We start from the raw sequence: 16,512 nt of genomic DNA on the forward strand, positions 1-16,512 counted from the left end.
TTAATCACATTATTTTACAACATTTTTAATTGTTTGTATGCCATCAATGAGCATTTGTCTTGAGATATATATAATATGCTCTCATTAATTATTATAACTTAAAAGTAACAATGTTTAAACCAATTGGTTGAAATTGAAAGCAACGACCCCAATATTAATAATATTTAAAACCTTAATCAAAGAAAGGGGTCCACACATTAATTTTCTGGGAAGGAAGGATGGGGGGGGGGGGGGGGGGTGTTTGCAGAGGATGTACAGCGGGCAGTACCGATCGGTACTTTAGACTCGCCAGTGGGACAATGTGTGTTGTCCAACATAGGAAGAAGGTATGGAATTGAAATCATATATATATATATATATACATGTGCAGGGTAGGGATGTTGGTGAATTCAAAGATCCCTCGCTTAAATGGTTTCGGATTTTTCCTTATAATTATGACCATATATTGAAAAGGAAAACATCGATCTCTTGATCATGAAGTAAATTATGATGAATATAAATTTCTAAAAAAAAAAAAAAAAAAGAGCTTGAAAAGGAGAGAAATTAAGTAGCCGACATTGAGTCCGACAAACCACACTCACAGATCTCATGAAGGATGCTTGTAGTTGTAGCCAACATATATATACATACTTTGTCCTTCCTAAACCACAAGTGGTTAGATCTGCTTCTTCACTTGACCTTTCTAAAAATACATTATGATTATGTGAAAAATTTAGTGGAAATTCAAGTTCCTTGGACGCACCCATCATCTCTCCTTCCTTCCTAATGACTAATCATATTCATATTTGTGCGTACTGCAGGCCAAGTAATGTATTTTGTTCTCCGTCTATCGTCCCCATTAAATAAAGGATACGGATGCTGCAAGGCACTCTCTATTGGAGAAAGGGCAATAGAAGTAATTAAATGGAGAAGATATGGCTTTGGGGGGACAACCATATGAAAGTGTTGTATCAGGAAGGGTTTTGTGGCTGAAATAGAACGAGCCAAACCAAAGCTTTTATTAGTAGCAAGAGGCAGGACCAGCTACGTACGTACCAGAGGGCACTCGAGACATCAAAAGATGATGAAATTTGTAAAGGAATCAGTTCGGGTTCATCTGAAATGGAGTTTGGACTTGTTCAACATGAACACATCCATGTAGCTCTAAGAGTAGGGTGGTTGAAGACGCCAGTAATGGAGCATAATTTAAAAAAATATATATATAACTTTGCATAATCTAGCTAGGGGATTGCTAGCTTGGTCTATTAATAAGGTAATAAATTGTTCATGATGAAACCCTAAAGCACTTTAATTAAAGGAGTAAAACTGCTACTACGTACGTACCTTCATGTTTTTCTTTGTTTTAATATGTATGTGTGTGTATATATATATAGTATATTAGTGTTTTATTTTTATTTTTTTGATTGGATATATGTTAGTGAATTAACAGATCTTAATTTGTCCCTTACTTACACATAATATCGATCTCTAGGTCTCATAAATGTAAAACCTTATGGACAACAGCTGACACGGTACGCAGAGACGCTAGGACTTAAACGCCGGCGACGAACACAAATTTTATATTAACTGATGTGACTATTAACAAGTATTTGTTAAAAATAAAATATTTATTAAAATGATTAGTTATAAATATCATTGTCAAACTATTAGTTTAATTTCATAATTGTTTGTGTATTCAGATTCTAGAAGTTCACTACTTTCCTTTGAAAAATGCAGCTGCAGGCGTGATCCTTACTGGTGGTTTGAGTTTGAAACGAGGATAGTCCATGGGCATATTCTCTTCGGAAAAAATGGCATCCTTATCTAAACTTCGTAAATATATATATACTTTTTACTTAATTACTTTTTTTCTTGGTACTTCACTTCACTTTATTAGTCCATTTTCTATGAAAATTTTATATGCACACATATATCCTTTTCTAGCAAAAGAAACATAAAGAAAATGCCTAATATTTGATGTCAAGATGCTTAAATCTTAATTGAGCGATGTAATAATCTTACTTAACTAAAAAGGAGAGAGAGAGAGAGAGAGAGAGAGAAGAGGGGGCAACATGAGCCATGCTTAACAAGAAGTTTGAGAGTAGTAATAGCGGGTGTAAGTAAATGCACACCTCCGTGACCAAAATACAAAAACCCTAGCTATACAGATGGAACCCCACAAAATTCTCGTGGGTGTGGATCAGAGTCATGAACCAGAAAAAGGTAGACCCAAAAAGGGTTGAAAAATTAAAGAAGAAAGACGTTAGAAAAAAAAGACAAGGAGAGGAGCAGCAGCAGCAACAGCGGCGGCTGCAACAGCAAAACTGTAGAACTCCTAATTTCTTTATCTTTACCCATCTTGCTTCCTTGGGGATGGATGGATGGATTAATTAAATAAATAAAATAAAATAGCAGCTACCGGAGCATGGAGGTTAGGGAGCGGAAAACCACTTCTTCGCAGGGAATAGTGAGGCCCATATCGTGGTGGAAGCCGAACTCTTCTTCGGCGCGTTGGAGGAGGAACTGGAACTCCGGGTGACTCAAGAAGGAGATGGGGACCACGTATCGCCTTCGGTTCTCTCCCACGTAGACTGGGAAGTGGCCTTTCGGGACGTCCATGGGGAGGCCGTCTCCGTCGCCGTCGTACCCCTGCTTCTTCCCTAAGCTGGAGCAGCGTTTCAGAATTTGCTTCAGGATTGGAGCTTGTGGAAGTTTGCTTGATTTTCTAATGGCCATTTTCGGTGAATGTATTTACGACTTTAAGAAGGAATAAGGAACTGAAGAGAGAGAGAGAGAGAGAGAGAGAGAGAGTAGTTTGAAGAAGAAGAAGAAGAAAATGGAGGTGGTACTGGCTGGTAGTGGTGGTGGTGTGAGTTTGATGGGGGAGGGGGTATCTATCTATTTATGGAGAAATTAGAGAGGAAGAGTGTGATAGGCACATGTGGGGGTGTATGTGGTGGTGGCAAGGGGAGTTGCCCGGGGGGTCTGTTTTGAGTGTATGTAATGTGGAAGGGCAAAGTGGGGCCCAAACCCGTTAAGCTACCCCTCCACTGTTGGGCCTCCATAAGACAACATGGGACCCGCCTTTAAAGCCAATTCTTTCCAAATTTATAAAATATAAAAAATACTTTCAAGACAATGTTTTTATATTGTATTTATTTAAAATTAAAAATACTATAATATTATATTATTATTATATTAATGTGAAATCACAATTTATTATTAACATAATATATATGTATATATAATGTATTATTCAAATTTAAATAGATTTGAGTAACATATATATACGAGCACGAGAGTGGATCACGGGGTGAATTAACCGTACAGTGAAGGGTACAGTGTGTAGTGTTTTGTTTGTTTGATCTTGTGATTGGAAGTGAAAGGCGAGTGAGTGAGTGTGTCAGGTAGAAGTTGAAATTTTTTAACTCAGAAGCCATGTGCACTTGCTGCAACTGCTTTGCTTTGCTTTGACTACTGAGTCAGTCCTCCTCCTACTTTTCTTCTCTGCTGAGTGCTGAGTGCTGAGTGCTGAGTGCTGCTCTCTCTCATTATTTCCAACGCAAACACATCCCATATCTCTCTTTCATGCATTCCTTTAAAATAATATACAAATAATTAGCTCAACATTTTCATTCAAATTTTAATCTTGTTCTTCCTCCTCCTCGTATCTTAATCAATCTCTCCTCTTCTTCTAATTGGGTTTTCTCTTCAACTTCAAGAGCTCAGTCTGACGAAATTAAGAAGAATCACACAAAAAACCAAACTTCACACCCACACCCACAGTGTGCTACTTTCCAACACAGCCTCCTCACCTCAGCCTGCCATTTCACAGGCGCCCACAGCATCATTAGCAATTCAAATTTATCTTATTTTCATATATATATATATATATGTATGTATTACGATCTGACTTTTTATATTTAAAAATAAAAAATAAAAAAACTGTGTGTACAACATCATCATCCGGATCACAAACATCGTGCAACCACGTCGCTATTTAAAAGGCTCAACCCACATTTCTACTACCCCATCACAGCCAGCTAGCAATAATGAATGTCGAATGCCATCGATCTCAGATTATTTAGTGTGGAGAAGAAAGCATATATGGTGCTACTGGGTGCATGTTCTAAGGTTGAGAAAAGGAAGCTACAAGATTTAAATGCCTTGATACGGCCATGTCCGGCCGGCATATCTGTCTTTTCCTTTTGTTTTTACTCTCACAACACTGCAAACCTCCCCTCCCCTCACCTCACTACAAAACCCAAACCTTTCGTAGCCGGACATGTGCCCAATAAATGCTCTCTCTCTCTCTCTCTCTCTCTCTCTCGCGTGCCCGGCTCAATAATCCCAAACCCCATAATTCTAACCTGTAAAAACTCATTTCAATCTACGAGGCTTTTCATAAAAAAAAAAAAAAAAGATGTTTGTATTTATGTGCAACTAAACCTTCCTTCCTATTTTGCTATGTATTAAGACTTCCCTCTATAAATATGGATTCATATATATACTCCTGATCAAAGCTAACCTTAAAATATACCAACTTGGCTTGGGTCAAATTCGATCAATCTTGGTATAACTAATTGGATGTGGATTAACAGCATGAATAAGTTAGACTAAAAAGAAATAAAGAAAGAGGGAGGAGATGGGCTGGCCCCATGCATGCATTGTTTGTGAAAAGAGATGTGGGGAAGGCACTAGTCCCACCGCCGATGCATGTCGCCGCCGCAATTCTATTTAATTTGGCTTTTATTATTATTTTGTTGAGTGATGACGGTGACCCCTTGCACCCTCAAATTCCAGTGTAGGGAACACCACCGATACCATGTTACTCTTGCTTACTGCTGAGCCCAACATTGCAACTACTACTCCCAGCTGACATCAAGTCCAACTACCTACCCACGCTCTACTTATCCAACCATCGCTTAAGAGGCTTCGTTTTTTTTGTTTTTTTTTTTGGGGGGGGGGGGGGGGAATAGAAAATTATGGACATGAAAAATAACGATCAAATACTTTTTCTTGTTCGAGAGATTAAAGGAAATGGTATTACCTAAGATAATAAACTAGAAAAACTGTCTCAGGTTTAAATCCCCTCTAAATGGCTTCACTCTGCAATTGTAGTTTAGTAAGTTGTCCAACATATATATACTACGTGTATAATTGAAAGAGACTCACGATATTACCAATCAAATCCCTACTAAAATTTTTACCCAGTGCAACCAGTTATTACGGGTAAACTTACTGGTATCCCTCAAACCATATATGTATATATAATTAATTAGATAATGACATGCACCTCCCATGCATGTCACCCTAATTTTCTCAAATTGTGCGTAGCAACACTTCTGTCTTGAGCTGTCTTAACTCATGGAGATCTCAAAATATGCACATTCCAATGCTTGAGACAGTACAAAAGCATGAATCACAAGGGACCTACTGATGGTAATGACTATTTTAACACTTAACAGTGACATTTAGTGTAACTTTACTGCATCAGTATATTATACATGTGTAATAATAAAACACATAATATAATACACTAATACAAGATTATCATTCTTAAATGTTCAAATAATATTTCTAAACCAAAATGGCTAATAATCCGGTGGGCGGCGAGGAAAATGGTCGCCGAACGTACCCTCAAAATATGTAAAGATGAAATCACCATAAACAGTCCAAGACAGGTGAGATTCAGCAGCCATTTCATCGTGAAAAAACCAGAAAAAAGGGCTACAGATAGTTCATACTGTAACCAGTGATTATTAAATCAGAACCCCCGAGAATGATACAGAAAAAGACATTACTCAGGTCGAAAAAATTGTTGTCATCGTAATTAATCCAGAATCAGTCGGATTTAGTTTATTGGTTCGAAGGGTCAAACTGCTGTGTCAGTGATTCGTTCATAAAATATAATAAATTAAATATCACTATTCACAACTATTCTAGTTATATGATCAATACTAACTAAAATAACATTTAAAAAATATTAAAGTAACATAAAAACGTCACTAATTAAATGCTCAAATTTCATGAAGTACATAATTAGAAACACACAAAAATTAATTAAAATGTGCAAATCTCATCATTATAATGCATGCAAATGAAGTTTGATATAAACTTTCAATGCAATAGTTGAAAGTTTCAAAAATGAAAAGATAAAAGTATTGTTCCATAAATGCAAGATGTTTGAGTTATTTCTACTATTGGACTTTTTCAAAGGCCTTCAAACATGACATGAGAATTCCCAAAGGAACACATGAAAATTCACAGAACAAATGATGACATAGCATTAGCACATTAAGAGGGAAACTCCAACTGCCATTTTATAATACAACAAATTTCACAGATTATGCATAAATTGAGCTGCTACATCCAGTATACTCACAAACACCATCACATAAATTTATTAGCTGAAAAGATATCCTCATTGCAAGGCCACCCGAATAATGCAGTAGACGGTTTGGGTCTGGAAGCCAAACAAGGCGCATTAACTTAACCCAAAATTTGAATGCTATTCAACTCTTATCGTATCCGGAGAACCAAACACAAGAGGAACGGGTTCTTAACAAACTTGAGCTGGGTCAAAATTCACAAAGGTGGGATCATCAGTTGCTATGAAGCATTAAAAGGCTAATAAAAAAGAATTACTAGTAAGTAAAGATGAGATTTACTGGTGGTGGTCTCACCACGGGCATAACAAAAATCCTGATGGTCAACCAAATTCAAACTCAAAACATATGTAATGCTCAGTATATTAACATTAGTAGTAAGAAATGCATTGCTTAATTAGCAACTTCAAGATTAAATAACAGTGCTAAACACATATCATCAAGACAACCTTCAGGATAAGAAGCCTAGATAGCGAAGATACATTGTGCAAAGTTGAAGATGATTCATTTACTTTTACCGACCATGCAGGTGATACTAGTTCAACTTAATAGTAGTAATATGGTCCATGTTTAGCACTAAAATCTACTGTACAACTTTGTTACTTGCACAAGACAGGTGCTCATTTTCAGGAACATCCAACAAGGTAAAAAATCAACAAACTCCAACATCTGGAGACTGTTAAACTTCAATATTCCTTTAAACTAATCAGCATGAAGAAATAAAAGCAAATTTTAGTGCAACTATCTGCGATGTTTACCCAGAGAAACAAAACATACTAAAGGCTATGCAGACATAGTATACAGTAGTATTGTTATGGGGGCTAATCATGCTTGTCCAACACAAACCACTGTTTCTTCGAAACATGTTACAAGTTACAACAATAATAACAGCAAGCCTTAATTCTGTTAAGTGAGGTTAGCCATACAGATTTCTATTGGTCAATCATCTCTAACTATGACTATATCTTTTATAAGGCCATTAATGCCTAAGAATTTCTGCCCATGTTTTCAAACGCAGATAAAGGGCATCCCTAGTGTTTGAGGCCCCCAACTTTGTTAAGAGTCATAAGGGTTGTTGTTGTGCGCAGCCTTATCCTTGCTTTCCAAGAGATTGTTTTCACAACTCGAATCCATGACCTTCCAATGCAAAGGAGCAACCTTACCGTTATTATCAAGGCTCACCCCTCTAAAATATATTTATTTAGTAGCTCCAGCAAACCATTCATATATACAGTAGGCTCAAATCTTAAATAAACTAAAATCAATTTGTTTTAGATTCCCCTCTCCTCTTGTTTGGTATAGATAAAACATCAGTCAGTAAGCTCTTCAGAAAGAATTACAATAATGGAGATATGTAAGGAAAAAAAGTTGAACATAGAACCCCTTCAGTAAACAAATCACTACATTTCTACTCCTGTTACACCCATGCAGATTTTTCCATAAAATCATCTAACAAGTAAAATTTCGTTATATGAGAGAGACAGTGTACTTTCACAGGTCAGGGGAAGTTTTCAATTGTTGATGCTGCCCTTCAATCAAACTCAAATGCCTTCTGAGCCTAGCAATATGGGCTTGCACCTAATATTCAGAAAGTCAAAAATTCTGTTTCCGCATGCAGCAAATCATAAAACAATATGTATCAGCTAAAAAATGTAAAGCTTGCATATATTACAGTCAAACAAAATGAATATTCAATTTATGCATCCAGTAAAAACTTAGAACAGCATTTTCAAGAAATACACAATCAGGCAATAGTAGACGTCAAAAATGCATTATCAACCCCATAGTAAAGGTATAGTATCCCTAGCAGTATGGGAACAGCTAATCTAGGAAATGAAAAAATCAATGAAGAAAATTATCCCACAGCAACAATCAAATTATACAAAACTTTTTCTAAAAATTCAAAAAAAAAAAAAATGAGTACAATAAAAGTAAGTCAGGAAATTTAGGGGAAGCTTAGGGCCATTTCAAGAAAGCTCAACAACTGATTCAGTGAAAAATAAAATTCAGGCAGTGTTGGAGCAAAACACCCAAAGTTTAGAGGTGTACAATTAATTTACTTAATACTATTAGTAAGATGTGTCCAGAAAACAATTTGGAGAAAAATAAAATTCATGAGGTATCCAAAGATCTAAAGTCAAGAGGCTTTACGGTCAATGTTACCCTCAATATATTTTGTCTATATTTATATTTTAGAAAATATATATTTTAGTGTATATGTATATTTTTTATAATTACATAATATATTTTATGCAAGAGAGAACAGAGAATGTTTTGAGAGAGAGAGAGAGAGACAGCTTAAAAATCAAGGATAAAATAGTCCATTTATCTAATTTTTTAATAGCATGACAGGTCCCTGACATTTCCAAAAACACAAAAAATGTCACCTATATTTTCACTAAACCATAGGGGGTGCAGCCTAAATTTTACCCAAAGATTTATCATCTTATCAAAGCTAACTTGAGCCTTCTTTCTTGCATATTAGATCATTAAACTCCTAGATCTTTGTCTCTTCCACAATACAAGGATGTCCTTAGAGTTGTGTTTGATATTGAGATTACTAGTAAGTCGGAAAGGTCATCCGAATTCAAATGTTACTTGGTTGTTATAGTTGAGTTTCGACTCTTGTAGTCCAACTCCCAGGAGTTGATTTTATTTAGCTAGGAAAGAATGATGAAGAACCAAAATCTAGGGATTTGGAATTTTTAAGAAAGTTACTCTTATTTTTGGGAAAAATATATAAGGCTTAGATAGGAAATTAGAATATTGATAATTTGATTATATTTCCTAATTAGTTTTTATGATCTAATTTTACGTGTTTTCTTTTCCTAAATAGGTTTTCTTGACACCTTATACAAGCATTTCATTTTGTTTCAAAGCAACTATCAAGATTGATTATTGACTGGACAAACAAAGATTTTTTCCCTGGTTGATATTCATTCTTAGTAGCATTTTAGGATTTCAAGATTCATTCTTAGTGTTGATGTACATCTACAATGATGTAAGATGTTTGTGGAAATGGGAAATGAGGGTGATCAATGTAGAATCTTAAGTTGTTGAATCAATTTGCCCGAAGGGGGAGGGACAAATTACCAAAAAATCACATAACTTTGACCTGGGTAATAACAAACTTTAAAAAATATCAATTCTGCATCCAAACTTTCAAGTGTGCATCAATAATTTGGTTTTTTTTTATTTATTTGGCCTATTTTCAAACATTAGAATTATTTGCTTATGTATTTAGGATCCGAGTGTTTTACTTACGTACATACAAATACACATATATACATATACATCATACACAATAGGTACACATATATTCATAATGCTTCTGCGATTACACTGCCATTGATTTTGGTTTTTGGGTCCACGGCTTTACTGAGTTCCAAGAACTTGAATTGGATCTTCACTTCTTACAATCCATGGTGATGGAGATCTTCTACCACCAGTAAGTTCACCCATCTAATTCCAACATCAAACCAAGCGCATATATTTTACTTTTAATTGTTCATCTCCTTTCTCGTTTAATTCCTTTCTTAATTATGATTATATTTTTTGGTTTACGTATTAATGAGCGACAATGAAGGAAATATACCTATTGAATACATGTGTATGTATATGCATGTGTGTGTGTGTGTAAGTAAAACACACTAGGCCTAAATACGTAAGAAAATAATTTTGATGGTTAAGAATAGACAAACACGTAAAACAAATAATCTGGAGCTGTTCAGTAGACCAATAGAAACACTCAGTCAACCGAACATTGACGACATTAGTTTTGTCTAACAATGTTATGAAATTGATATAGAATTAATAAATTTTTAAAATTTGTTACAGAATTTATGCTCAGTTAAAATTCAGTAACTTTTATGTAATTTGCTCCCAAAAAATGGTATCAATTTTGTGTAAACTCCCTCCCAAGAAACCCTCCTCTTACATGAGCAAGTAGTACATAAACACAAAGAGTTTTTTATAAAAATGCTATAACTTAAAACAGATTTAAAAAATTACAGATTTCAGACTATTTATAAAAATGCTACAAATTCTTTCAAGTTAGCATGTTCATTGAATCAGTGCCAGCTAGCTAGGTGAAACTTGCTCCAGCAAGGAGCAAGTAACTCATATGCTAACTGGCACTCATAGCTAGGTGAAACCATTTTAGTCGCATGAAACTTGCTCCACTCCAGAGTGAGTTTGATCTGGCTAGCTGGCACTGATTCACTACATATGCTAACTTGAGAAAAAAATTGGTAGCATTTTCATAAATATTTTGAAAGCTGTAATATTTTTTTTAAATAAATTTTTAGATTGTAGTATTTCAGGAAAAAAAAATCAGCAAACACAAGAGAAGTGTGCATTAATAAAAGTGAGGGAAACAATATGTGCCAAGACAATAAAAGATCTTTGACCTCCTAAATAAAACAGGGAAATGGTCAAATATTGTGAATCAATCTCTTACATAGCCCACAAGGAAAAGGTGAAGAAGAATATTACATGGTTCATGTAATAAATCTCTTGATCAGTTCATAATCTCTTACATGGTTCCCTTGCAGGAAAGGTGGAGCAGAATATTACATGGTTCATGTGTATTGGTTCCACAAATAGTGGTTAATATAAAAATATCTGTGAATCCACATTAGTTGCTCATGTTTGTTACATGTGTTATGCCAAAATTTGTTAACTTCAGTATTCAACTACACCAAGATCTAGATGATTGCAATGTCTTTTTGTTTTTTTTTCTTTTACAAGTATATTTAATTGTAGTCAAATGCCCATAGAGACAAAACCATGTACAGAAAAGGCACCCAGAGGATGCAGCCCCAGAACAAAAGAAGGGAACAACAACATACCAAACATTTATCCCACTATGTGGGGTCGGCTACATTAACCCTAACTCGCCAATCATTTCTATCTATGATCATATCTTTTGTAGGGTTCTTATAACTAATATAATACCTAAGTGACACGTCATGTTTTTCTTGGCCATGCTGTCTCTTTTTCCAGGTATGTGTTCCATTCCATCCATTCTCCTCACAAAACCCTCTATTAGTTTTCTTCTCACATAATCAAATCATCTTAATCGTATCTCACACATTTTATCTTCAAGGAACACAATCAATCTGCGCCCCCCCCCCCCCCCCCCCCCCCAAAAAAAAAAAAAACACTATTTACCAAGGGAGGGAAAAAAAAGCACCTAAATAGAAATACTCATATATAACTCCACAGTAGCTATCAAATCCAAAAAGTGGGCTTCATGATTAAAAAAAAAAAAAAAAGGCCACCTATACAAAATGCTCTTCAAGCTCAGAAAACATTGCTCACTTCACTAAATATTCTCCCATACCTTTCTTAAAAAATCAGGCAAAAGACAATGGAGTAACAATCCTAACCTTCCCTGCTGGTCCATCTACCTACCATACGAAAATTCTGTAACTGAGCCTGGGAAAATTGAGAACATCCCAAATATTATGAGAATAAATGCTCAAATCTCCTAAATGAAAGCACAACAAAATAGGAGATAATTGAACTCCATATTATTTATTGCAAAGACACTGCAAATTAACAAAAACACCACCAATTGGCAAAAAGACCATCCCTTTTGACAAGGTAGTTAATGCTTAGGATTGTACCATGCACGACACGTGTACAAAAGGGCCAAATTTGATGGTAGAGCAAATTTCTTTGACTAAGAATTGCCCTAAGCCGACCACACTCAGTGAGGTTAAGGCTTGATATATTGTTATCATTGTTGTTTTTTGAAGATTTGCTCCTCTACTACCAACCATAGTTTGATAAAATAATATCACCCCGGAAATAGCCAGCATTGGAACAATTTCCCTGCATCTAATTATGTCTTCTCCTACTAAGACAGAATAGATAGCCTGAAGAAAATCAAAAGACACTTATGCCTTCCAATCTTTTAGATTCTATTTAAAGGAAAAAAAAAATAAGTTCCCTACAATAAGCATAAAGCATATGCCACACAAGGTTCTAAGGCAAAAGACAAACTGGCAGCAAGATCTCATGTGTGTGTGCACATGTGCACCCATAGGCACTTGCATGGGCATGCAAATTTGTATGCAGGTTGGAGGCTGGGCTATTGCATTTCATTAGTGAAAAGTCACTGGCTAAAAAGCATGGGGTTGGACATTGAACAATGATATAACATGAAGGCATACCAACGTTTAAAAGATTAGGGTATGAAAAGGCACAAACATACAGAGGATAATGTATATGCTTACATTACATGAAGTAAATGTATCTGCTCATTTATATCAAAATAATTATTACAAAAAATTAGGTTGTTTCCTTTTATGCGCTCTATCCAATTCTAGGCAATGAACAAGTACATGTCATGATGGACATGTGCTAAGTGGTCAAACGGCGTCTAGTTCTTGAAAATTTAATAAATATATTAGAAAGCTTTTTGGCCCCATGGCTGCCAAGTTTGTTGCCTGGTTAAAAGTGTGTGTGCTTCTTAGGTCACAGGTCATTAGATATCTGAATAAAGACAAACTCACAATGCAATATGCAAATGATTGGCAAGGACTTAAAGATCTATTTTTCATTTATGCTGCATCACATAAATTACTTTCTTCACAATTTATCAGATGTAAAGGGTAAAAGGAAAAATACTGACATAGATACAAGTGTTAGCTGATATATACCATAACCAAGAGCATGGATAGTTTCTAGGCATGTAAAATAGTTCTGAACATTCTGCTTGGAAAAAGGGAACAATATAGAAACCATGTATGGACACTGCTCTCCCCAAACCAAGACAACCCTAACATGACTAAATATTCCCAGAAACTTTTATATTTTTAGGGTCATGATGCAGTTATTAAGGCCCATAGTTGCAAAGCAGGAAGCCTGTTGATTGGATATCACCACAGATCAGTTGCGTAATACCAAAATGTAACATGTACACATGTACAGGCCCCCATTGATTGCGAGAATAACAATAAATATTCATGATTTCCCAGTATTGAGAAAGAAATTGGAATTATAGCATGACCTGCTGACGAGCTGCAGCAAGCTTTAATAGCTCATCGGCTTCGGAGAAATTTGTGAACCACTGACTTAGGGCATTATCTTTAGTGTCACCTCTCTTCCTTTTATCTAGATCTTCAATTGGTACTGCAGAAAAACATATGCCCTTTGTGACTTAAGCACAGATAATGAGTGAAGTTCAAAGACATTGAAGTAGGTAAAAAGTCTGACCTGGAGGAGGTAAACTAAAACCGGGAGGTAGCCTAGGCACAATTACAGCTGGATGATTCTGAACACGGGCAAAAAAGCCCTCCGAGGGTTCAGTGAAAACAATCTCGTCATATGATTCCACCACTACAGGCTTCTTAATGGACATGGGACCTGATTCGTCCTCTGGATACAACTTCAAATGGTGAAATCTGCAAATGGTATAAAACAAGTGCTGCCATAAGTTGCAGTATCAGAGGACAACACAGAGAGACAAAGTGAAAGTTATGAATTTTTAATCCAAGAAAGTCCACAAAGAGTCACATTATTGTTATTATTGTATATTCTTTTGTAGTTTTCACTTTGATTATCTACATAGAAATGTTTTTAATATAATCTAATTTTTCTATTTTATAACTTCTAAAGTAAATAAAAAGTGAATATTTTACAATATAAAACTGTCATGTATGTCCCCATCAAAAGAATGCATCATGAACGAACCATCCGAATGCAATTAACGCGTTCCTCCCTCTCTTAAAATTAATCAAGATTGACTTCATGCATTATGCCATTCTCCAACTGCTATTTGAATTTTGAAGTAAAATTAAACTCAATAAAACCTGAATCAAAATTTTAGACAATATCAACTGTTTTAGATGCATGTTTCATTTATCTTATGGCCCCACTGTTTTTAATTTCCTAAGTAAACTAAACTTGTATTGAAATTTTGGACAGCATTAAATCCATTAGATGGCTGTTTTGTTCATCTTATGGCCCCTTTGAGTTTCTTTTCTTGATTATCCCCCTCCACTTTCATATTTAAGAATATAATATTTTAATAGTTTTAACATTCCATTTTGTAAGTCTCAGAATTTCAACCACATTTCCGAACCAGAAGACTAGTTCAAGCAGAACTCATTCACGGTGAAAATTTCAGACCAGATAGTTGATATAATATTTAGTTGAAGAATTGCATGCAAGTTCCATTCCAACTAAAGCCAAGTACTGGGCAAAGCAACTTACAAGTGCAGCGGCTTTTCACAAACATCATGTTGGAAATGAAGAGTAATGGCAATCTCAAATTCCCCCCATCCAGACTCTGACAATTCGAATGGTGGGGACTCCACAACCCTAGTTGGATTATTGAAACTGGCATGCAGCTGGAAGACAGCACGCTTTATCACTACACCAAGATCCTCATTTGTTGCTCCACGAACATAAACAGTCCATTTATGAGACTGGAACCTAATCAAACATTGACAGACTCAAATTGGGCATGTATTCGAGACAAATAGAAGACAAACACAAAAGTGCATGAGACTGAACTTCATCAAACAATGACAGACTCAAACGGGCATTTTCTTAAACAGATAGAAGACAATTTGGCAAGGCATACGGTTCCAAAACACTTACTCGCTTGCCTTTTTACCGAGCCAAAATGCAACGGTACCGTACACTATTGGCACGCTAATCTCAACATCTTTTAGTTGTTTCTTCAAGCTCTAGACAGAACCACAATAAAAAAAAAAAAAAAATCAGAAATTAATACATAGAGACAAAACCAGTTCTCCGCGTTCGTGGCTTGCGCAATCCGTGACATGCGTAATGTGTAACTGTTAAAATTAGAATTCAAACTTCGAATACCTTCTTCTCCGTGTCTTCCGCGGTAGATTTCATCATTTTCGTCCGCTGAGACTTCGGGGTCGGCCCACTACCGTCCGGCTGCTCTATACCGTGCTTTTTTGCCGATGAGCTTTGAGGCATTCTGCAAATTCCTGAGGCTGATGACAACTACGTTCGACCAAAGTGAAATCAGAAGGAAACGAGGTAATCGATCGTACCAGAGACGGAGAGTACGGTTTGTTGGGGTGTTAGGGTTTTGAAGATGATCGAATCCGCTGTGACGGCCTCCAGATACGCGCTGTGGGGTTGCCCAGACCTCAAGGCCCATCGTGGGGCCTCCGCCGGATCGAGCGACCGAAATATGCTACTCCTCGGTTCAGTGAATTCGTGGTGCACTGTGATAAGACTGGGTTTTCGTGATCACCATCACTGTCGGAACTACCATAAGTTTAGAACTGGAAATTTCCTTCTCCGCTGTAAATCCCAGCCTCTTGAACCATCATTTAGGCTATTATTATATTACTCTTGAAATTTGGTACAATAACATACAAATATTCTTAATATATTAAAACACTTATAATTATTTTTTATTTATGACTTATTATACATCACTTTTCCTCTACCATCAATAACTACTACGGTTAATCTTTCATAAATACTAGTACTAGTCTAAAAACACCCCCCATTTATCTCTTTTTTTCAATTTTTATATCTTATGTAATTAATTATTGAGAATTAAAAAATTTAGTAAAAAACAATTGATAATGGTTGGTTATCATTTGCTAGCCACTACTAATAGGTTCCTCTCTGGAATCCATGAAAAAACCAAGTTGGCTGGCTCTAAAGCTCTTTTAGGATCGCTTTGATTGAAGAATCCAAAGAAAACAAATAAAAAGATAAAAGAATACACCCTTATCACTATCGTAAAAAATTGTGATAACCATCAAAAGGTTGCTATCTCTCATCGTTGTTGACCAAGGAGCAAATTTGAAGGTTCATCATTGGTCGCCGTCGTTGTGGATTTGATATGTGGTCAAAACATTCGATCAATTTGTAAGTTATTTAATCAAATAGCCTTTTTAGAGTCCTTTATTTGCAGGAACGCAAAGTTGCAAATTGAAAATTTGATCAAACCTTGCAGAGAAGGGGAGAAAGCAAGAAATAAAATAGAATTGACATCATTATGGGAGAAGACAAAAATAGGGTTGTCGATGTAGAAAAATTAATTATGAAAAAATATAAGAGAGTTTAAATATAAAAAAAAAATCAATTTAAGTAACGACTTAAATGCAAGAGAAGTCCATGATATTTATTTTTGATA

The 16,512-nt window shown here is 35.7% G+C and overlaps 2 protein-coding genes across 9 annotated transcripts; both read right to left on the bottom strand.

Annotated features, from left to right (window-relative positions):
• Positions 1–2,042: 2,042 nt before the first annotated feature.
• On the bottom strand, positions 2,043–2,931 carry LOC127795359 (protein SMALL AUXIN UP-REGULATED RNA 12-like). The gene has a single exon (XM_052326982.1). It carries the CDS (start codon positions 2,713–2,715, stop codon positions 2,395–2,397), a length of 321 nt encoding a protein of 106 aa, XP_052182942.1. The 5' UTR covers positions 2,716–2,931; the 3' UTR covers positions 2,043–2,394.
• A 3,311-nt stretch (positions 2,932–6,242) lies between these two features.
• On the bottom strand, positions 6,243–15,682 carry LOC127808563 (transcription initiation factor TFIID subunit 14b-like). 8 transcript variants are annotated; one of them, XM_052347143.1, is made up of 8 exons: positions 15,410–15,681; positions 15,213–15,333; positions 14,982–15,070; positions 14,592–14,813; positions 13,593–13,780; positions 13,387–13,508; positions 7,858–7,946; positions 6,243–6,555 (listed from the first exon to the last, which is right to left on the bottom strand). In XM_052347143.1, the coding sequence occupies exons 2-7, from the start codon at positions 15,330–15,332 to the stop codon at positions 7,860–7,862; spliced, it is 828 nt and encodes a 275-aa protein (XP_052203103.1). In that variant the 5' UTR covers position 15,333; positions 15,410–15,681; the 3' UTR covers positions 6,243–6,555; positions 7,858–7,859. The 8 variants fall into 8 exon arrangements, with proteins under 8 accessions (XP_052203103.1, XP_052203115.1, XP_052203107.1 ...); XM_052347147.1 differs by lacking the exon at positions 6,243–6,555 and adding an exon at positions 6,562–7,505; XM_052347151.1 differs by lacking the exon at positions 6,243–6,555 and adding an exon at positions 11,713–11,807 and having other exon boundaries at positions 7,625–7,946; positions 15,410–15,682.
• Between the last annotated feature and the right edge of the window lie 830 nt (positions 15,683–16,512).

This window comes from Diospyros lotus, chromosome 1 (assembly GCF_014633365.1).
Source record: "Diospyros lotus cultivar Yz01 chromosome 1, ASM1463336v1, whole genome shotgun sequence".
NCBI lineage: Eukaryota > Viridiplantae > Streptophyta > Magnoliopsida > Ericales > Ebenaceae > Diospyros > Diospyros lotus.

Coding starts and splice junctions, on each gene's coding strand:
- LOC127795359 (XM_052326982.1), bottom strand. CDS start 2,715: ATGGCCATTAGAAAATCAAGCAAACTTCCACAAGCTCCAATCCTGAAG.
- LOC127808563 (XM_052347143.1), bottom strand. CDS start 15,332: ATGCCTCAAAGCTCATCGGCAAAAAAGCACGGTATAGAGCAGCCGGAC. Junction 13,781..14,591: donor TGTGAAAAGCCGCTGCACTT/GTAAGTTGCTTT, acceptor TACCATTTGCAG/ATTTCACCATTTGAAGTTGT. Junction 7,947..13,386: donor TTGCTGCAGCTCGTCAGCAG/GTCATGCTATAA, acceptor TCTGAATATTAG/GTGCAAGCCCATATTGCTAG.